The 22,908-nt window shown below is 29.9% G+C and overlaps 3 protein-coding genes across 4 annotated transcripts; 2 read left to right on the plus strand and 1 right to left on the minus strand.

Moving 5' to 3' along the window:
* Window positions 1–1,970: 1,970 nt before the first annotated feature.
* On the minus strand, window positions 1,971–2,910 carry LOC105140386 (protein EPIDERMAL PATTERNING FACTOR 1-like). The gene is made up of 2 exons (XM_011047192.1): window positions 2,558–2,910; window positions 1,971–2,443 (listed from the first exon to the last, which is right to left on the minus strand). The coding sequence occupies exons 1-2, from the start codon at window positions 2,664–2,666 to the stop codon at window positions 2,166–2,168; spliced, it is 387 nt and encodes a 128-aa protein (XP_011045494.1). The 5' UTR covers window positions 2,667–2,910; the 3' UTR covers window positions 1,971–2,165.
* A 9,205-nt stretch (window positions 2,911–12,115) lies between these two features.
* On the plus strand, window positions 12,116–16,004 carry LOC105140387 (lipoyl synthase 1, chloroplastic). Of its 2 annotated transcripts, none has more exons than XM_011047194.1 (7): window positions 12,116–12,199; window positions 12,893–13,702; window positions 13,935–14,025; window positions 14,131–14,288; window positions 14,732–14,903; window positions 15,181–15,291; window positions 15,663–16,004. In XM_011047194.1, the coding sequence occupies exons 2-7, from the start codon at window positions 13,125–13,127 to the stop codon at window positions 15,744–15,746; spliced, it is 1,194 nt and encodes a 397-aa protein (XP_011045496.1). In that variant the 5' UTR covers window positions 12,116–12,199; window positions 12,893–13,124; the 3' UTR covers window positions 15,747–16,004. The 2 variants fall into 2 exon arrangements, with proteins under 2 accessions (XP_011045496.1, XP_011045495.1); XM_011047193.1 differs by having other exon boundaries at window positions 12,126–12,203.
* A 4,450-nt stretch (window positions 16,005–20,454) lies between these two features.
* On the plus strand, window positions 20,455–21,518 carry LOC105140389 (uncharacterized). The gene has a single exon (XM_011047197.1). It carries the CDS (start codon window positions 20,540–20,542, stop codon window positions 21,257–21,259), a length of 720 nt encoding a protein of 239 aa, XP_011045499.1. The 5' UTR covers window positions 20,455–20,539; the 3' UTR covers window positions 21,260–21,518.
* The last annotated feature ends 1,390 nt before the right edge of the window (window positions 21,519–22,908 follow it).

Consider the following 22,908-nt stretch of genomic DNA (forward strand, 5'->3'; position numbering starts at 1 on the left):
GAGAAATGCATCTTTGTCGGATATGGTGAGAGAAGAATGGGATACAAGCTGTATAATCCCATCACCAAGAAGGTAATTATGAGCAGAGATGTTATCTTTGAAGAAGATAAAACTTGGCAATGGAATGATGACCAAGAAGCAGTCAAATGGATCAGCATTGATTTGATCCTTGAAGACGAAGAAGTACCAACAGTACTTGTAGAAGGTCCGATAGTACCGGCAGACGAGCCACAAAGTCCGGTACACAGATTTCCTGTATTCAACAGGAGAAACACACCAGAATCATCATCAACACCATCATTACCAGAACCATCATCAGCATCCTCATCAGAAGGACCAAGAAAGATGAGAAATCTAGACGAGTTGTACGATGCCACTCAAGTCATGGAAGATACAACTTTGTTTTGTTTCTTTACCTATAAAACAAAGAAGAATGCAAAAGAAGAAGTGCAAAAATACAAAGCCATTGAAGGAAGAAACATTTATCAGAATGAAGTTCATGCTTGGCATGACATCCCTCGATTGAGTTTAAGGGGGAGATTTGTTGAAGTAAACTCAATCCAGAAGGTCAAGGAAGGCAGCCACCAGCTGTCACCGCCCAGCCACTAACCGACCAGCCACCAGCCGCTTTCACATCGTCGGCCAACCGTCTTCACACTTGAAGGTTGAATTTTCTTGTTTTGATTTCGTGTATAAATAGATAGCTAAGCTTATGCAATTATGTGTGGAGAAATTGAGAGAAACACTAGAGAAAAAGAGAGAAAAAGAGGGGTTGTTGGAAGCTTTTGTTTATGTTATTGTAAGCTTTGTTCTTGAAATAAAAGAGTGTGTTTTATCCCCTCCGAGTGTTTCAAAGTCACCACAAGTGGTTTCTCCCACCAACATCAATTACATGCTGTAGATTCAAATTCAGTTTTATACGTGTTATTATCGTTTAAAAAATTTATTTCATCCAATATTTTTTATAGTTTTAAAACCAATCAAAGACTTAACCTGTTTAAAATTTAGATTGTCCAGAAATCAATAAAAAATTTATTTAAAAAATTTAAAATAACCAAGTTATATACAATATTGTATTGATTTACCAGATCTAGTTTGAGTTTCAAACTATGATTTTGACGTGGATGCATCAAATTAAATATTTCCAATTAGAGTTTAGATTTGAATACTGTAGGAATGCTTTTAATAAGGATTCACGCTGCCAAGAGATGATCGTATACATTCATTACATGAACAAGCATGCATTAACAATTGCCAATAGTTTATCACAAAACATGAACTTATGCTCATACGATGCTTTCCTTAATTTTATGTCATTTTTTTTGTCACGAAACGTGAACATATAAACCTTGGCTGTGAGTGTCTTGCCGCAAAACCAATTATCTTTTCTGTCAATTATTTTAGAAATTAATTAGTTGCGCTATCTTTGAATTTAACTTAAAAAAATTAAATATAAAAAGATAATATTTAAGTTGCGCTATCTTTGAATTTAAGTTGTGGTGTAATTTTTTTATATTATCATTAAACTCAGTTTTTTATCAAGTTTAAATTTCAAAGTAAATTGTATAAAAATTATTTTAATATGATATAATTAACTTAACAAATCTAAAAAAAATAATAAAAAAATAAATACGAGATGCTCATGTTTAAAGATAACCTGAATGATTTATAAAAAAATGGTTGATTTTTTAAAAAAACCAATATTTAAAAAAAAACATTGAGACATTATGATGTATTGGATTGCAAGGTTCAATAATATTTTTTTATTTCAGATTTCTTCAAAATGTCATAAATTTTCCAACGACTTATTTTATCTTTTTGGAGAATTAATTTTAGTTGATTCTAAAGTTATTATATAATTTTCCCATAAGTAACTCCATACATTCATAACTTCGTAGCAAAGTCGTGGCTGCCAATTAATTAGACCAAGCAGCTAGCAGCCACAAAAAAACCACCATAAGTCCCATAATGATAAAGTAAACTCTCTGATTACACAAAAGAAAGGCATGTCTACAATAGAAAGGTAAAATTGGAGAAAAAATGATACAAAAACAAAGTTCTAAATCTACTAGTTAGGCTAAGTTAAACATGTAGAGAGTTGAGTCAAGGGGGATGAACATTCTCTCTCTCAAAAAAAAAAAAAAGAAAAGGGAGGGGGTTGACCATCATGGGACAGGGTAAGACTTGTTATTACACATGCACTTATAAGCCATGGGACAAGTCTCAGCCTCTTCAAGTGAAGCACAAATAAAACTGACCATTACTAGTCTACACGGTGAGCATGACCCACATGCATGAGAACAATCTGGCAAACTTGATCCTGCAATTTGGACAGTATCAGCACCCCTTCTCTTTGCCGGCCACCTTTCCCTGTATAAGAAATTGGGTTTTGCCACTGTCCCATCTTTAATTCGAGGCTGTGTCGAATGGTGGTGCCCATGGTCTGTTCAGCATTAAATGGAAAAAAAGAAGAAGAAGTTAGTCGCAATAGAAACCCTAGCAAAAGCAATTAAATAAAGAATTTGAAGTAGGAGGAGTTAACGAGAGGGGTTCATACGTGTTCGTGGCCTGCCTATATGCCTCGCTGATATGGCCATTGGAAGAAGAAAGAGAGCAATGATTACTAATGCAGCAACAAAAATCTTCATGGCTTTGGTTTTTCTCATTTGTGTTAATTAGTAGAGTGCCTATATATGTGTCGAGAAAATTTGAGACAAAGGTTTGAGAGAGGAAGTGTAGATGTACAGGAATGTATAAACTGGTGGGCAGGATCGGAGATAGAATTGAAGCAAATCACAGGCAAGAGTGTGTGCCCAAGAAGTGTGACAAGAGAGGGTCACATGAAAAGGGATGCACAAGCCAGGTTTGCTTACGATAGTCACAGGACTCAAGCCTTTTGACATGGGTGTGGTTCCATGGAAGAAAGGTGAAATATATAGAATGAAAGAATTAACTGAATTCAAGTGCTTTCGTTACGTGACTTTCTGACCAAGTACATAAATGTTAGGAGGGATTTTCAAATTTATTGAATTTTTGAAGCTTAAAGGCACTATAGGAGCTAATAAATTAGACACTGTAGATTTAATGTGATTGCCATTAATGCCTTCTGCTTCTATAGTAGATGTATGTAGTATATGCTTAAGTTCGGACCACCTTGAAGCTATTTAATTCTAGGAAAATAAGATACCTAGTTCTGTTCAAATCTTACCCTGTCCTCATTAGACCATCTCCTTTCCAGCAGCCTACATGTAGTTAACTAAGCTATTTTACCCGTTGTGAGTCTTAATTTAATATATATATATATATCAAGTCTACAAGCTATTTTAATATGTTTATTACATAAAAAATTCAAAATATAAATAGAAAAGTTTATACATGTACATAATTAAATAAATTAATTTAGACATCTACTAGATTTACAGTATTTGTTTATTAAAATTAATAAGAGATAATAGAAATAGAAATATATATGAAACTTATTTAATAAAATAAAAAAATTACACAAGGCCAAACATAATACAAATATTATTTAAAAATAAATATTTTTATTTTTAAAAATATATTTTTTATGTATTTAAATAATAAAAAATTATAGATAAAATAAAATAATATCTTCAAATATAACATACAAACAAAGATAAAAAAAAACAAAAAAAACTTCTATTCAAAAAAGGTATGCAAAGCTCATTACTTATGTCATGAGAATATAATAAACCAATAAAAAAAATTAAAGATAATTATAAAACTAATTTTTTTAAACAAAAATATAGAAAGATAAAATCATAAAAGAAAATAAGTTAAAAAAAATGTTGAAATGTATTAAATTTCATAATCATGACCCTGTTTATTACATTAAAAGCACTACAAATAGAAAAACCACGTAATCCAATTTCCAACAAATCAAATGCTAGTCGATAAAACTAGAAAAAACAATTGCACAAAAAAAATCTAAACAAAAAACTACATTTAAAATAATGAAGGTGAAAATTGAAATAAAATATAAATTAGAGGGCAATAAAAAAAATTTCAATTGGAGGGTTTAATTGAAAATAAAAATAACTTTAACAAAAGGAAAAACAAATAAAAAAATGCAAGCCAAATTGAAAAAAAAAATAAAACAATATAAACTTTGATTGAATAATGAAATTAAAAATCAATAAAACTTTAACAAAAGGGTTAAGAGAAAAAAAATAAATCAAAACAATAAGGACTAAAATTAAAAATATAATATATGAAAAATTATAATTGAAGGACTAAATAGAGAAAAAATAAACTTTTTTTAAAATGGATAAGAATGAAAATAAGGAATGAAATTGAAAAAATAAAAATAAAAGCAAAGAGGATAATTGTGTACTTCTTAATATAAGAGGGGGAAAAGAAATGGAGGAAAAAACAACCACCGTTTACAAACCGTCTATCATCCAAATAAATTCTTACAAGCTGTCCAAATGATGTAGATATCACCTATTCATTGGTGTATAATGATGATGCATTGGTAACCTTTTCAAATAAAAATTTAATTATTTAATGTGTAGATGTCACCTACTCGTTGAGGTGTAATGATCTTGCATGGTAGTTTTTTCAGATAAAAATTTAATTATTTAATACCTTTCTAACTCTGAAAATTACAAAAAAGAACTATGTTTAAGAAAAAAAATACTCCTGGACTCATGGCTTATTTTTGTACTTTTAAGAGAAAAATCATTGTTCATAAAAAGATAAAAACAAATTGATCAATTCTAGTAATTTTGCAATTTTTTTTCAAAGATGAATATATTTCTTCTTTAATGATCAATTAACCACTTGAAAGATAAAATTGTTCCCAGAATTATTCTCAGACTTTTAATTTTTAAACCAAAAGGTAGAAAAGATAATTTTATTATAGCAATCTATATCTATAGTAATATATGTTTGTGATACAAGAAAAAACCCACACCCTATATATTTTCTATTAATAATTTAAGAGGCTTATACATATATATAATTAAATAAAACAATAAGTATTTATATAAATAAATAAATAAATCACTAATAATAACAAAAAAAAATTAAAAAATAAATGTATATATATTTAAACCTATAAAATTAGACATTTACCTGGTTAGGTTTATAGAATTTACATTTACCTGGCTAGGTTTATAGAATTTGTTTATTAAAATTAATAAGATATAATAGAAATAGAAACATATATGAAACTTATTTAATAAAATAAAAAATTATTATACAAGGCCGAACATGATACAAATATTTTTTAAAACTAAATATTTTTATTTTTAAAAATAGATTTTATATGTATTTAAATAATAAAAAATTATAGATAAAACAAAATAATATCTTCAAATATAACATACAAACAAAGATTAAAAAAAAACCTCTATTAAAAAAAAAAGTATGCAAAGCTCATTACTTACATTATGAGACTATGATAAACCAATAGAAAAAAATTAATGATAATTATAACACCTATTTTTTTAAACAAATATATAGAAAGATAAAATCATAAAAGAAAATAAGTTAAAAAGGAATGTTGAAATGTATTAACTTTCAAAATCATGACATTGTTTATTACATTAAAAACACTATAAATAGAAAAATCACGTAACTTAATTTTCAACAAATCAAACACTAGTTGATAAAACTAGAAAACATAATTGCACAAAAGAATCTAAACAAAAAACTATATTTAAAATAATGAAGGTGAAAATTGAAATAAAATATAAATTAAAGGGCAATAAAAAAAGTTCAATTGGAGGGTTTAATTAAAAATAAAAATAACTTTAACAAAAAGAAAAACAAATAAAAAAATGCAGGATAAATTGAAAAAAAAATAACATAAACTTTGATTGAATAATGAAACTAAAAATCAATAAAACTTTAACAAAAGGGTTAAGAGAAAAAAAATAAATCAAAATAATAAGGACTAAAATTAAAAATATAATATATGAAAAATTATAATTAAAGGACTAAATAGAGAAAAAAATATTTATAAAATAGATAAGAATGAAAATAAGAAATCAAAAAAACAAGAAATGAAATTGAAAAAACAAAAACAAAGAGGACAATCATGTACTTTTAAGATAAGAGGGGGGAAAGAGATAGGAAAAAAAAACCACCGGGCTATAGATGGTCTATTATCCATCATCACACATCATACATCACACCATAAGAAAAAGAACATGATAGCGCTTCCAAAATCACGACAAAAGGGTATGTTTGGCCATCAAATGAATTCTCATAAGTGGTTCAAATGATGTAGATGTCACCTATTCACTGGTATATAATGATCACGCATCAGTAGTCTTTTCAAATAAAAATTAAATTATTCAATGTGTAGATGTCACCTATTCGTTGAGATGTAATGATCTTGCACAATAGTCTTTCGAATAAAAATTTAATTATTTAATACCCTTTTGACTCTGGAAATTACAAAAAAAAAACTATGTAAAAGAAAAAAAATACCCCTAGACTCATGGCTTATTTTTATCCTTTTAAGAGAAAATTCATTGTTCATAAAAAAACAAAAAAAAATTGATCAACTCTTTTAATTTTTTTTATCTTAGAGGTAAATAAGTAATTTTGCTTTTTATTTTTATTTTTTTTGAAAAGATGAATGTATTTCTTCTTTAATGATCAATGAACCACTTGAGAAGATAAAATTGTTCCCATCATTATGCTCAGACTTTTAATTTTTAAACCAAAAGGTAGAAAAAGTAATTTTATTATATCAATCCATAATAATTAATGTGTGTTTGATACAATAAAAAACCCACACTCTATATATTTTCTATTAATAATTTAAGAGGATCGATAGTTAATTATCACAGGTTTAGGTTTGTAAATGATGGCCAGATTTTGCTCGATTAATTTGGTTTGAACATGATTGGTTACAAGTATATGGTACCATTAAAACTCAATCATTTCCCCTTTTCTGCAGCAAGCTACTCAATGAGGTGATCCCCAGCTACACAAATAATTAAGTTGTAAGGCTGGAGAGGGAGGCCAAAAATAATGTAGTATAAGTCAATCAGTGTCCTCTCTTCTTGGCGAAAAATGAACTTTATTGCTCTGTATGCATGCATTATCGTTTCTCCTATTCATAAGAGATCATCATCACCTATATTACAATTACAATTACAAATTATAATAATAATGATAAAAAAAAGATAGCTCAGCCTTTCTTTATCCACATAATCATATTTCATTGTGGATTTGTAGAATGAAATTAGTATTTTACTCTCGAAAAAAATAATCATTTAACTTGATTTTAGAGGTAGGAATTGTTTTCCATAAAATCCATTAATCATTGTATTAAAAGGGGGCAAGTAAGTTTTTTTATAATTTAAATAAACAGTGTTATAACTAAAATATCTTTAGAAATTAAAAAAAAAAAGTGGGGAGAAGAGCTTTATGGTCTTTTTGTACTTTGAATACATAATAAAATGATTATATTGCCCTTAAAATAAATAAAAACTTATATTTGGGGTTACTTTGTAATTATGTACTTGTATGGGGCAATTAAGTCTTATAAAAAAACACTGGCCGTCAAACAAACTGTCCATCAAATTCTTATTGGGGTTTTTGTAGTCGGCTATAGCCTCAACTCAAACGTCAATATATTGTACAGAATTCGTAAATGGTTTAGTAGTTTAATACCCAAAACTATAGTACATGTAAGCAGAATACACGCATATTTGTGAGGCATGATACGAGCACCGACCAAGAAAACAGTATATCTAATTTATTATATTAACTTGGGTTAGTGTTTTTATTAAAATAATATTATTTTATATTTTTTTTTAAAAAAAAAATTATTATTGACTCGGTTAAGTTTGTCTATTAATTAAATTGTATAAAATTTAATTAAATCAATTAGATTTCACTAAGTTCATGCTTTTCTAGTTTAACTTAAAGTGAGTTCTAGATTAGCTTCTTCATCCTGAATTTTAAATATTAACTTGCTATGTTAAGTTTAACAACTATGAATACATACATAATATTGTTTTTTTCTCATGATATAAAGTCTATTATATCCATGTCGTTGTTAAAAAATAGGATAACAATTGTATTAGTAAAAGCAATGCCTAATTCTCCTTCAGAAATTATTGTGCATTGTTTAGTAATCACCGTGAATTATAATAATAATTCACACGGGATTCATTTTATATCATGGTCATTTGATTTCATTTTTTTTTAAGTAATTTGACCTTTGGGCATTGCAATAATGTGAGTTTGGGCTTTACACATTGTTTGGTATGTATATGAACAGAGACCTCAATGTGTTAATGAAATATATTGTTACTTGCTTAATCCTTAGCTTTACAAAATAAATTTTAATTTTATTGATTTATAATAAAATTAAGCTTAGCTTTGCAAAATAAAATTTAATTTTATTGATTTATAATAAAATTAAAGTTTTATTATAAACCAAAGTATAGTTAATGTTTAGGATAAGGTTGTTTAGCATGTACAATGCATGCTAGGGGGCAAGGGAGACCGCACTATTCTGGCTGCACGTGACCTTATACGATAGTCAAATTCAACCATCTAAGATAGAGATGGATGTGGTGTAGCGTGTTCTTCCACATAGTAAAATGCATGTGGTCATTTTGATGACGATGTGTCCTCAATGTTTTTTTTTTTTTGTCTCTTTTATCTCTTGTCTCCTTGAAATTTAGACTGGATTATAAAAAAATTTGAATTGTTCTCTCTCATTTTATTGTCATTTAAGATGTGATTCTTATTTTTTTAATTATCCAATTTTTAGTCTAGATTATTTTGTAAAATTTATTTTTTTCAATTTTACTCTTTAATTAAAAAATTAAATTTTTTCATCTTATTTTATTATTCAGATTTGATCATATTATTTTAATTGCTATTTTGGTCCATGAGTTTTTTTATTTTTACATTATTTGGTCCCTATAGTTTTTTTGCATGTGTTTTAGTCTTCAAATTTTATTTTCATCATATTTTAGTCTTTAGGTTCATAGAGATGAGAGAGAATGTTGTAAAAACAAGGAGAGGAGAGATAGAATTCTTGTTCATGTTCATGTTCATTTTAGTCACAAAAAAGCTAATCTTGGTGTCAATAATTTTGACATTCAACCATCTTAAAAAAAGAGATTGAGGTTTATAAATTTTGTTTAATTTTATTTTTTATTTTTTAAAGTGATTAAATGGTGTTTTGAGGTTGTAAACAAGGTTATTGAGGCTATCAGGATATTTTTCAAATGAAAACAAGTGAAAATTAAATTTTAGGTCTTAAATTTGTTGTGTTGGAAGACATTGTCGTGTTGGACGACATGTCGTTTTCCTAGAAACAATCAACATGATATCTTTACCTATTAAACAAACAAAACCAAGTGGCCCAACCTAGGCTCACGTGAGCTAAGGAATTGTTTTTTTAGAACAAGTTCGTGAGTTTTTTTTAGGCCATGGCTTTTTTTAATAAAATTCTATTTAAATAACATTATTATAATAATATTTGAAAATGATTTGATCATGCTATAGCTTTCAAATAAATTTATATTTTTGTTTGTGTTATTAACAAACACTTTATGAATTTTTATTATGAATTTTTTTTTTACACAGTTACATAAAAGTAATCAAGATCATGATAAGTTTTTATATAAATAATCTAGGTTATGAACAAAAAGCATTGTTCCTTAAAAAAAAAAAGAGTAAATAATTTAGTTAGTGTAAACATGTTTTAAAAAAGAAAAAAAAAACATGTGACTCGAGTTATAAACCGAACTGGGTAAAATAAATTGGTTTTATTTTAATAAAATGGCAAAGAAAATAGTAATGATAGAAAATAAATCAAATTAAAAAAAATGATGATGATAACTTAGAAAAAAAACATTTTTTGTAAAAGATGACAAATAATGCAACTCAATTTTTAGCCCATTACATATGGAAGGACTAAATAGAGTAAAAATGAACAAAAAAACCCAACATGAGTTAATCCGAGTTAATATAATAAACTTATAATTCAGGAAATAAAAGGCGAATTAACTCAGATTAACCCGAGAAACAAATGGTCCAAGTCATGAGATTAGGACAACTCGATAAAAAAGAAAATATAAAAAATCACAAAGTTAAAAAAATAAAAAAATGTCAATTGTTGATTTTTTAAACCGATGACTTTGGATATTAGATCAGAAACATCTTATCTAGAAAAACCATGAAACTCAATTCTCAACCTATTAACTTGAAAAAATAATATAAATAAAAGGTTGCAAAACAAAAATTGACAATTAAAATAATATGGATCAAAATTGAAATACAAATAAAATTTATTTTTGATTGAAGAGTAAAATTGAAAAGAAAAATTAATTTATCAAAGGCCTTAAAAAATAATTAAAAAAATGATTATCAAATTAAAAAAATAATATTTGAAAAGTTGGGATTGAAAGATGAAATTAAATACAAATAAAACTTCTATAAAATGACCAAAACAAATTCTAGAAATAAAAGGAATAAAAATTGAAGTTGAAATAATAACAACAATGAGTGTCACGCTTTAATTTTCAAGTGGGGGGAAAACCCACCAACTACAAACTAGACTACCATTGCCTATATACACCACATTACGAGGAAAAGGACGCGACATGGTTTTAAAAAATATGATAAAAAAAGCATTTTTGGATGTTAGAAGAGCCAAATACTTTAAAGAATGTGCCACTTGGGTATCCAACCTCTTTTTTGTTAAATATCAAATTGCTCCTAAGTTAATATAATAATAATAATAAAAATAAAAAAACTATTGCAAAAGATGAAAAAACCCCTTAATACTAATTGTATTTTTCTTTTTTGCTTTTAAAAATATTCTCATTATTTCACTATACACACACATGCATGGATGTATATATATACCTGGTTAAATACCAAGTTACCTCTTAGTTGAACTGATAATAAGAAAACATATAACATTTCATATTGACAAGTGAGAATTTAAAAAAAGGTTATATATAAACATGCTTATTTTAACTAATAAGATATGTATTGGGGGTCATGTATGGTTGTCAAGAATAAATCTGTAGGATTTATAAATCGAAACAGACAATATTTTACTAGTGGGATGGAGTATCACAAAAGTATTATGAAAAGTACTAAATTGCCCTTTAATACTAGTTTTGATTATTTTTTCAAGATTTTTTTGGTCATCTCACTATCACTTTAAAATAATAAAAGATTTAATTGTTCACAATTAATTTGCTAATAAATAATAAACCTTATAAAAAAGATCTAAATGCCCTCCATAACCAATAAAAGGAATTTTTATGGAAAGGAAAAAAATCACTATTTCACTGTTTCATTGAACAATGTCCATGAGCATGTGTCTGCAATGTTTTTCCAAGCTTATTTAGCTTTTGTTAATATCATTTAAATTACTTATCATTCTATTTTTAAAATAAGATAAAAAATACGTCTAATAGAATTATTGTGTAAAATTTTCTATTAACAATTTTAAAATAATAAAATAGTTTTCTTCCCCAAAAAAATTATCATATTATACTTTGTTAAGTTTGTTTACTGACACAGTAGTCTTAAATGCTATAGCACTGATGCTAGATAAATTAGTATATTGATTTGTTTAATTTATTTTATGAATAATATTTTAATAATTCCTTTTTAATCAAAATTAAAAAATATTTTAATAATTCTATTCTTCATTTTTCAAAATTTAAAAAATACAATGATATAAAATTTATTCAAATCAAATCCTTCCTAAATTCTCTATTTTGATGAATCAATTTTTCTCATATATATATATATGAATATTAAAAAAATAAATCTTTTTTGTCATATCAAGAAATAAATCTATTAATATATGCGTCTATATATTGTCCATAATTATTTGAATTTAAATGTTAAGATAAATAAATATCATATAGTGAGAAGTTAATTGGTGATGATAATGGATTTCTCTCTCACTTCTAAAATAAAAATAAAAATAAAAAACTCATAATCAATCCTTTTCTTGTGGAAAGACATGTCGTCTACCAGCAATATTGGTGTTATCGCTGCCTTCCACATAAGATATTAACCGCCCAGTGACGGTTGCAACTACCAACGACAAGCAAAAAGGGGTTTTCTCTTTTTGGACGGAGAATACAAGGACCCAAAACAAATCCCAGCATCATACCATTTCATCAAACACAAAGCCTGCATTTTTCATCACTGAATTCTCTCATTACAGGTGGGTCTGTACTTATCTTTCTCTCTTTCAAGCTTACTTACATTTTTCTTGTTAATGTGTGTGAAAATAATGATGTTATGGGTTTTGGGTGTTTGTTAAAATGCCTATCTGAACTTTCAAGGTTAAAACCTTGGATGTCTGTAAAAAATTGAAAAATGTGCAGTGTAGTTTGATTGTGGTGATGGGTTTTGAATAATTTGGTGATAAATTTGGTATTAGTCTCGTTGTTAGATTCCTCTAGTTTTTAAAGTTTTAAGCTTGGTATACTGTATCTTTGAATTTGATGATGCATTGGTGGCACTTGTTTCATTTCTAATTGTGAAAGTTTATGGTCTTTGTTTTCGTTGGATTCTTTGAGAAAATACTATGGACCAATATGAAACAAAATCAACAAACAACTTAGAACTATCATCGATGAAGATTTCAAATGGTGTAGCTAGTAAAACCTGTGTTGTGCTAGAACCACTAGCTCTCTAATTCTATGATTTCCTCCTGCAGAGTTGCGCTGATTAATGGAGTTGAGTTGCAGGATATGTGTGTTATAAATGTTTAACTTCTGTTAATTTTCTTTTTTCATGCATGTCTTCATATCTTATGGGGTTTTCTTTCTCATTTTCTTAATTTATGCTCTGTTCATCTGTGAGTCGACAATGCATCCTTCATTGTCTTGATAGATGATGTGCTTGGTGGCAGATTGAATTAAAGGCAGTAGGGTGGAACAATTTTGCTGAAAGTTGTGAATGAACATTGTAAATCTGCTGTAGCAGAACAACTGGATGGAATTCTGATCCATGCCAATTTCTTCCGAGTGGGCGCTGGAACAGTTGGTCGACAGCATTTAGATACAGCTACTCAGTTGAATAAACCAAAAGAAAGGAGGCCTTTTTATGTTCATTTTGAGTCAGTGAATAACCCAGAAGATAAAATGATAGAGCAATCCCTTTCAAAACCTTCATTTTCATTGTCAATTCCTATTCCTCAACCCCCTAAATCCAAATCCTCCTTTTTATGCTCCTATTCAAAAATTCGATGTCAATCAGTTGATTATCCCTCTTCATCAAAAATTGATGCAAAACACCCACAAATTTCTACCATTAACAGCAATGGTTCTTCACCATCAGCATCTGTGGATTCGAAGAACAAGGAGAAGGGTCCATACCCATATCCAGGAGGTGGGAAGATGGGGCCATATACCGGGAGGGATCCCAATGTGAAGAAGCCAGAGTGGTTGAGGCAGAAGGCTCCTCAAGGTGAACGGTATGATGAGGTAAAAGAATCTCTGTCTCGCTTGAAGCTCAACACTGTTTGCCAAGAAGCTCAATGCCCCAACATCGGAGAGTGTTGGAATGGTGGTGGTGATGGTATTGCAACAGCGACTATTATGGTTTTAGGTGATACTTGTACCCGTGGCTGTAGATTTTGTGCTGTTAAAACCAGCAGAAACCCTCCTCCTCCTGATCCCATGGAGCCCCTTAACACTGCTTTGGCCATTGCAAGTTGGGGGTAAGTTTGTTTCTTATAATTAACAATGAAAAGATTGTTTCTGTACTGTTTGCAAGTGTTTTTTTTTTTTTTAAGAGCATCAAATAAAAGCTTGTTTTTTCATTGCTTCTTGGTACCATTGCCTTTAACATGTAAGAAGAAATAAAAAGATAGACCATTTTTCAGCATATAGTGTTCCACTCAGTTTAAGCATCAAACTAATCTAGCATTTTGTTTGTTTCCTGATTTTTAGTGTGGATTACATTGTTATTACAAGTGTGGATCGTGATGATCTGCCAGATGGAGGAAGTGGGCATTTTGCTCAAACTGTTAGAACTATGAAGGTTTGTATCTGGATTGCTCTATGGCAGTCATGCTCCTATGTTACTGTGCAGAACAGTTACATAATATATGAATCACAAATTGGATCTTTTACACCTTTCCTGCAGGAACTAAAGCCAGAGATCATGGTTGAATGTTTAACTTCTGATTTTCGTGGTGACCTAAAGGCTGTAGATACTCTGGTACATTCAGGGTTGGATGTGTTTGCCCACAATGTTGAGACTGTTAAACGCCTCCAACGAATTGTTAGAGATCCTCGGGCTGGGTGAGTAGCATGTTATTGCTTTTGAGCAAGAGTTCAACATCGTTCTATGCCAGATCAGTTGCTTTGCTTTTGAAGCTAACCAGCCATGGTTGTACTTTGATAGTCAGTTCATAACATTTGAATACAAAAATTGGACAAAAATCATCAAAACTTTTCTGGTTGGTATCTTGTTCTACGCTAGCTCTGACTTTACAGATGACGCATAGCATAAACAATATATAGTTTATAAAATTCATGATTATCTCCATTTAAAGCATGCATATACATATAATGCATAAGGTATTCTATTATTTGTTGAGAACAGGTCAAAAATTGCATGAATAAACCACATCTAGTGGGTTGGTGTACTTATAGTATGTAAGCTTATGCAGACTGGTTGTTCTTTCAAGAGAATTGGATGTGGATGCTAATTTTGATTCTAATTTGTGGTTTGGAAAATTCAGGTATGAACAGAGTTTATCAGTTTTGAAACATGCAAAAATCAGTAAGAAGGGAATGATAACAAAAACCTCTATAATGTTGGGTCTGGGAGAATCTGATAATGAGGTGAAGGAAGCCATGGCTGATTTAAGGGCTATAGGTGTTGATATTCTGACATTTGGACAATACTTACAGGTAAAATGATATACCAATACACTTTGATGCCATTGGTTTGAGTACTTCACATGTAGTATTATGCCTGGAATTGGGCCTTTTGCTTTCTTAAATATATTACACTTCTAAAGCTGGCCATAGTCTAGCGTTGTTGTGCCTGGGTATTCTCATGTTGTCATAAGATGGTTTTAGTTCAACACGGCCTAGACATTTGTTAGGTTGTCGTGTCATATCACACTACTATATTTACCTGACTTCTATAGCCGGCTCTCAATATGGAACTGCTTATCTCTTGCAGCCCACTCCATTGCATTTAACTGTCAAGGAGTATGTTACACCTGAGAAGTTTGCTTTTTGGAAAGAATATGGAGAGTCTATTGGATTCCGTTATGTGGCCAGTGGACCTCTGGTAAGTTCTTTGAGTAACTATATATTTTGGTGATTATATATGTTAAAATTTGTGTTCTTACACAAATTAACAAATAGGAAAACAGGCTAATTAGGCTAATTGTCAGAATCAAAATTCGTAAATGCATCAGGTTCCATGTTCAAGTCCAGTTGTGTTCCTCTAAAATCCTGACTGTTCAAACTTACGACAAAATTTTAGTCTGCTACCATAACAAAAGCTTGCAAACTTATGTATGGTTTTGCTTCATATCCAATATTTATTATCTGTGCTTTAGTTCATTTTGTAATATTCAAAACACCCTTAATCAACATTTTTTAATATTTACACTGCATTTATTTTCTTACAAGAGCTTTAAATTTTGATTTTTCCAGGTTCGATCCTCGTACAGAGCAGGGGAACTCTTTGTTAAGACAATGGTGAAAGAAAGTTCTAAAGAAGCTGCTGCCATATCCTAATCACCCTTCGCAATCCCTTTTATTACTCCATCTTGATGGCCATGCAGCTAGAGCAACAACAGCTTGGCGCCTCCAGCAGCTGGCTTTGAGACAAGTGGTGTAAGATATAGCAGTTTGAGTTTTTGTTTCTCTTGGTTTTTATATTGCCAGCGGTAAATTTTACTCACAAATGGAAATATCATGAATGGATCTATTTATTTTTTTCATTTCCATCCTTCTTGTAACTTCTCTTGCTACATTTTTCTTCTATATATATTTTTTATGGATGGGAAAATAAAGACAAAATTTTCTTCTATATCTTTAAGTACACTATTTTCTTCCTGTAAATAAATAAAGCATATGCAATTGTTCACATGTTAACAACCCTTTGGAAAGATTTTTAAAGAGAAGAAGATATGAAAAAGGAAAAGAGCTAATTCACTCCATGGATCATTTGGTATATTTAAAGACTGCAGTGTAAGATGGTATGAAAATGCTTTATATATACTGAACAATGCTATGTGTAGTTATTAGAAGTTGAATAATTCAGGGTGAAACCCAACAATGCTATGTGAAATGCTTTATATATACTGAACAATTCAGGGTGAAACCCAACAATGCTATGTGTGGGATTTCACAGCGTTTTTTATTTTTCGAATGTCATGCTTTGTAGCTCACGCCATCATTCTTTCCTGAAGATATAGGGGCATAATTTAGAACCCCACTAATCATAGGTTAGGATCGGCTTCCATGTGATCATTTAGTTTGATTGGTTGAGATGATTGATCTGATGATTCAATTTTTTTTATTCTTATTACTTTATAAAATCAAAATGATATTTTGACTAAAAAAAAGAGTTGGAGTTGATAGTTGGGTTTTGACCGGTTTAGACCTAGGTTAACTTTTTTTTTTTTAATCTGGACCGGTTCAAATCTTAGATCGGCTAGGTTTTGGGTTAACTGTCTGGGGTTTTAAAACAATGATTTAATGTTGCCCATGCTAAATATCTCAATTCAAATAATAACGAATGTAAGTTGATTGGTGTTGAATAGAAAATGAATATAGATAAATCCAGGACTGAGATCCCTTTTAGTAAAATAATTTCTCCTGCAAAATGCCCAAATCGCTACCTGTTAGATATTCTCCTCCATGTTCGTAGAAATTTTGGTAGCAATAGCTATATTCAATGCAATATCTCTGAATTTTCTCAAGCAAAATTCTTGAATGACTCTTACTATAAGGTTAAGAAATTCAGGGTAGATATTCTCCACATTGTGATTTTTCCACAAAATATTATCACAATTTATTTTTTTCTTAATATAGATGCAGTCAGAGATGGAAGGTCATAAAAAACATGGCATAAAATATTGGCAGTTCTGGGCTTCTTGCTTAACAGGGTTGAAATTCTATAGGATAAGACAATCCAAACTATAATAAATTAAGACATAAACAATTATAAAACATCAACTTGAATATGAACATTGTGAAGATGCTTGCAAATAATATATATTATTAATTAATCAATTGCCAGGTTTAGTGTGTGCCTGAGCTTGAGATGGCTTTGGGGAATGGCAGGTTGTTCAGATTTGAATTTGCCTTTCTTGCTCATCAATTGAACGTTTAAATCATCATAATAGTTATGTCAGTTTTAGGTATTCTTGCATCAGATGACAAAAAAGCTTGATGGTGTTTGGTAATATGATATCAATTATATTTTAAAAAATTTTAATTTTTTTTTGTTTAAAATATTTTTTTTTTATGTTTTTAGATTGTTTTAATGTGATAATATAAAAATATTTTTTTAAAAATAAAAAAAATAATTTTAATATAAAAAATACTTTGAACTGTTATCGTTATCATAATTTTAAATATTATTTTAATATATTTCTATATAAAAATTACTTTGGACTATTAGTGTTATCGTAATTCTAAACAGCATATATATGTTAACCCTAGATTATGAAAAGCTTCGTGTGCAGCAAAATATTTTGTTTGCAAGATATTAAAAACCTCCATATTTTGCCTAAGATAATAAAATCATTGTTTTAAAACTTGTATGGTCTGTTAGGTAAATACAAAATTTGGACTGATCTAATTAAAATAAAAATAAAAAAAAACTTGGATGATTTGATCACATGAGTATGACTCGATAAAACATGGTTAAAACTAATCATTAACCTATTAATTTTTTTATTTTTTGAAATAATAGTGTTTTGATTTTTTTAGTATTAATTTAGATTACTCCAACCTTGCCTGGAATTTATTAAGAAGAAAACATGAGTGCCAACCATGCATTTACTATATATATAACCAACTATGCATATTCATCTCACCCAGCAGGAAACTTGGATGTTTCGTGTGGAAAATTATTTTCAAATTCAGGCTTGCTCTGAATATACGTGTTACTTTGTTGGTCAATGGTCAAAATAGGAAACTGAACGCACAAGTTCATTGCCCATTTAACATCAAAGACAAAGTTTTGACTTGCTATAGATATAGTAGTAGTTTATGTACGGCCGCCAAGAAATGAAAACATGAAATTTATGGTAAGAAAGAGAACATAATTTAATAAAATCAAACATTAAACTTAGTTTTTCTGGTCTATATATTAGTACAACTAAACCCATGATCAAGGTCTTGTGATCTTGTCTACTATCTCTCAGCTTATACAGCGATGAACACCAGCAGCAGCCTTGTCCATGACACCATCACAAAAAACTTTAGCCGTAGAATGAATGGTTATCAGCCTCTGGATCGATATGACTCTATGCATAGCAATGATCCTCATGAAATGGGGTATAGAACTGAAAGGGCCAAGCAAAGACAGGTTTTTCTGAAGTCTTACAGGTTAGCATCAAGAACCAATCTGAGAAGAAGGTCAAGATCATTGAAGCTAAAGAAGGTGGTGGTTAAGGTTAGGATGATTGTGTTGTCAATAGTTTCATTTACGAGAGGAAACGCTTTAAAATCTTGTAATTCTAGATCATCAATCTGTGCTTCCTCTCCTATGAAACTCAACAAGTCTTGTTAGTTATTGTTATTTATTTATTCTTTTTTTTTTTTTAACTAAATTCTTCATTAATAAAGCATCATCTGTTGCTGCAATTCTTTGAGTTAAATATCTGCATCTGTATAATCTGTTTTAAGCAGACAGATTAGCAAAGATTCAACACTCTCGTTTTCATCAAGATATATGACTTGAACCGTGTATAAGCTAGAGGCTTATTGCTTGTCTGATAAATTCTTTTTTTTTTAAAAAAAAGAATATATCAGACAAGCAATAAGCCTAAATAAAAGAATATAATAATTAATAATAATTAACTTAAAAAATAAATGTTTTTCAATAATATCAAGTATGTTGGAAGGTGCCATGTTCAGTCTCGAGTACCAAACACCGCCTATGACTTTCGTTATTAATTTCATATATATGTGTGCATTTGGGTTGTGGCACATCATGTAATTTGGTTCTCATTCATAGTTCCTAGGGTTTCAGCTAGTTATGTGTAGGTCTAGCGCAAAATAGCTGGCCTAATCTGTAGTGCCAAGACATGATTTGTTTTTGCCCCGCTAAATATATTCAGCTTGTGCGACACTGACGAAACAAATACAAGCCTGTTTTTGATTTTGTGAATTAAAATTGGTTTTTTTTAAAAAATATTTTTTTATTTTTTTTATATTTTTAGATTGTTTTGATGTTAAAAATAATTTTTTAAAATAATAAAAAAATATTATTTTAATATATTTCTGAGTAAAAAATACTTTGAAAAGTAATTATTATTATATTCTTAAATATAATATAAAAATAATAAAAAATAAAAAATATTAATTTAACTGTCAAGGGTTTTATAACAAGAATTTTATTTTTTATTTTATTATTGAATATATAGTTTTTTTATATAATTTGGTTGGTTTATTATTATTTTTTAAATAGGTTATAAACCAACCTTTATAAGGTAAAAAAATCAAAATCTGAAATTAAAAAACAATATAAATATAAAATTAAACTTAAAATCTGAAAATAAAAAGATAAATATCAAGATTGACTCAAATAATATTTTCCAAACCTAATTTGAAATTCTTCCAAGTTCATCCAGTTACAATTAACCGACCCTCAGTAAAACTAGACCTAATAAAATTATCTAATAAAATGTGAGCCGTCTAAAGTTTAGAACATGAAATTTTCTTATCAAGCTAGAGCAAATACATCTTTTTTAGACTTAGTCCTGCCCCGCTGATAGATAAAGGAGTCTGCTAGTAGAAGATCCAGATGACTATTTAGAATTATTTGTTCTTCAAACCTGCTACTTCAACTTGACAAACTGGCATTTTCTTTTGGGTGGCCTTACAAATTTTATGTGTTGGCTATATTTATAGGCTGATCATTTACCATTTAGTAACATGTATAACAGGCTGCAATTTGCCATTGCTAGCTAGCATCTGCTTTGATTAATTGATTTAGTGCATGTAATCCATGCTTTTTCACAGTGATATGAAAAAAATATTTTTAGATTTTCCTAAATTGGCTCCTCCTTGGATGGTCTGGGCAAAGATCAGCAGAGTTTGTCTGCCAAGAATAGAAGAATCAAGAGTTGTGCAACAACCACGCCATTTACGAAAATCTTCCATGTCCACACATTGTGGAACAATACCCTAAACTAATGGAGACAAACTCCCCAAAAAAAGGCTCTCTATCTCTCTTCTCTCCACCTCCAAGTTCAAGATTCTTGGATGAGAAAGGAAAGGGCTTTTCTTTCTTCTCCTCCTTTCTTGTATGGACTATGCTCATAGGGTTCATCCATCGACGTTAGGCAGCAATGGGCACTGCTCCTGAATACCGACCAAATTATGTTAAGCTAAATTATAATAATTCTTCGAGCGTAAGACCTCCTCCTCACAGGCGTAACATTCCTAGGTACCAATCAAACCATCACCATTCAGATGGTGGTTGTTTAAAGTGTGTGTGCTGTTGCTTTTGCTTCTTGATTGTTATGATCATCCTTCTTGCTAGCGTTATTGCCTTCATTTACATGACACTTAACCCCAAAATGCCTGAATATAATGTCGCGAGTTTCGATGTCAATGCTTTCAACATGGCTCCAGATTTTAGCCTCTATACAGAATTTGCCGTCACTGTGAAAGCTAACAATCCTAACACAGACATTTCTTTCACCTACGGCAAGGAAAGCTCTGTCGTTGTAGCCTATTCAGACTCGACTCTTTGTTCGGGCAAGCTTCCTGCCTTTCACCAACCCGGCGTGAACACGACAATGATCCAAGTTGTTTTGAAAGGAAAAAGTGAGTTCGGTTCAGGACTTCAAGAAGTTCTTATGGACAACAGGGAAACAGGAAAAATCCCTTTGCTTGTAATGGTAAACGCACCTGTTTCTGTGGTGCTTAAAAGTTTTCCATTGAGAGAAGTTATAGTTAATGTCAACTGTTCTTTGGTTGTTGATAACTTGTCACCCAACAAGAGAGTTCGGATTTTATCGAGTGAATATGCCTATGCCGTTAATGGTATGATGCTCCAAATGTAACTGACTCACATTTTTTCATTTTCCTTCTTCATTAACATCTTCGATTCCAGCTAGAAGGGAAAGGAAGAGCAGAATGGGCTAATAGCATCCATGCCATTTGTCATCTCTCAGAAATGAAATCAGAAGAGTTTTGTTCTGCACGCTATATTGTGTTGATAACTGATTATAAAGCAAGTTTATGTTATGCAGTTTTAGCTTGTTCTGTGCGGGCTTTTGTTGGAATTTATTCTTAACTATATGCATTTTGTCAGCAGTATTGTAATTCTGTAACGTATGTCACCCAGAACATGTTATTGTTTTCACTAATTTAGAAAAGCTTAATCCATGTTTGGTTAGTTCCTTCTCAATTTCTTTTCCAAAGACACATTTTCTTAAATCGCAATCTCGGATATTGTTATTTCTACTTCTCTATTTTCTCTGCAACCAAACACATGGTGTCAAAATATAATGATTGAAGACCTGCTAGATATTGTTGGTAGAAAACCACTGCAGTAGAATCAGCCGAAGCTAAATCCATGAGGATCCGCGTAAGTGATTAAGACTTGGCTAAGGATCCATGATAACTTGGGTTTAAGTCTTGTTTTTGGATAGCTTGTAAATTTCCAACTCTTAAGGTAAACAAGCATGTTGACACGGCTAGTTCCAAGCAGTACTGGAGATATCTCCACTGCTTGTAAATATCAAAGCTCAGACCATGCAGTCCTTCTTGTCGATCATCTGATGATCTATCTAAAATTCGGCATGCGAAAGCTGACTTGATGATATGTTAACAAAAAACAAGGAGGAGGAGGAGAACAGAAAGAACAAACACTATTTAACCACAAAAAAACTATTATTCTTGCTTGCTAAATAATTAAAATTTTTTATTTGAGATAATTTCTTCAATGATTAAATACTCAAGAGTTTAAATATTATCATTCTAAAAATAATATAAAATTATTTTTAGAACCTCACTTAATAACATAAATTTTTAAATTATTTGAAAGGTTATAGTTTTATTTTTATTAATATCATAACACTCATTATTGAAATCTTTTTTAATATCAAATTTATATAAAAAAAATATTTTTATATAATACAAATATATATATTTCGAGTTGTATTGTGGTCCGATTTAATAATGTTTATATTTTATTTATTATTTATTAAGTAAAATAACTATTAAAAAAACTCATGAATTCAAAACGGTTCGTATCAACAACCATTCAAATTGAAATCAAATGAAATTGCCATGGTTAAGAGGATATCCTTCATCATATCTTAAAAAGCTTGATTAGAAGGGCATGATTGCAAAGGTTCTTCCCTCAACTCTATTTAAAGATTTGAGCAAGTTCATCCACCGAGCCCATTAGACTCGGCCTCTCCAACAGTTTGGGCCTCTAACGTAAATGGGCTGCCTTGTTCTGGCAAGCCCATATTTTGCCGATCATCATAGTGGATAGCCCATTAATCATTTCAATTTCAATGTGCATTGTTATTTCACCTCCGAGCCCTAAAAAAGTGTGGGAATTGTGACCATTTGTAAGAACATTTCAAGCTTTTCCAAGTTCCATAGGGATTTCTACTTTCGAAAGAATATTAACATGATCGATCCTATCTCCATTTTCACATCCCCTGTTACGAATCCCAGCAATGGACAATGTTCTACC

Source organism: Populus euphratica, unplaced genomic scaffold, assembly GCF_000495115.2.
Source record: "Populus euphratica unplaced genomic scaffold, PopEup_1.0 scaffold106.1, whole genome shotgun sequence".
Taxonomy (NCBI): Eukaryota; Viridiplantae; Streptophyta; class Magnoliopsida; order Malpighiales; family Salicaceae; genus Populus; species Populus euphratica.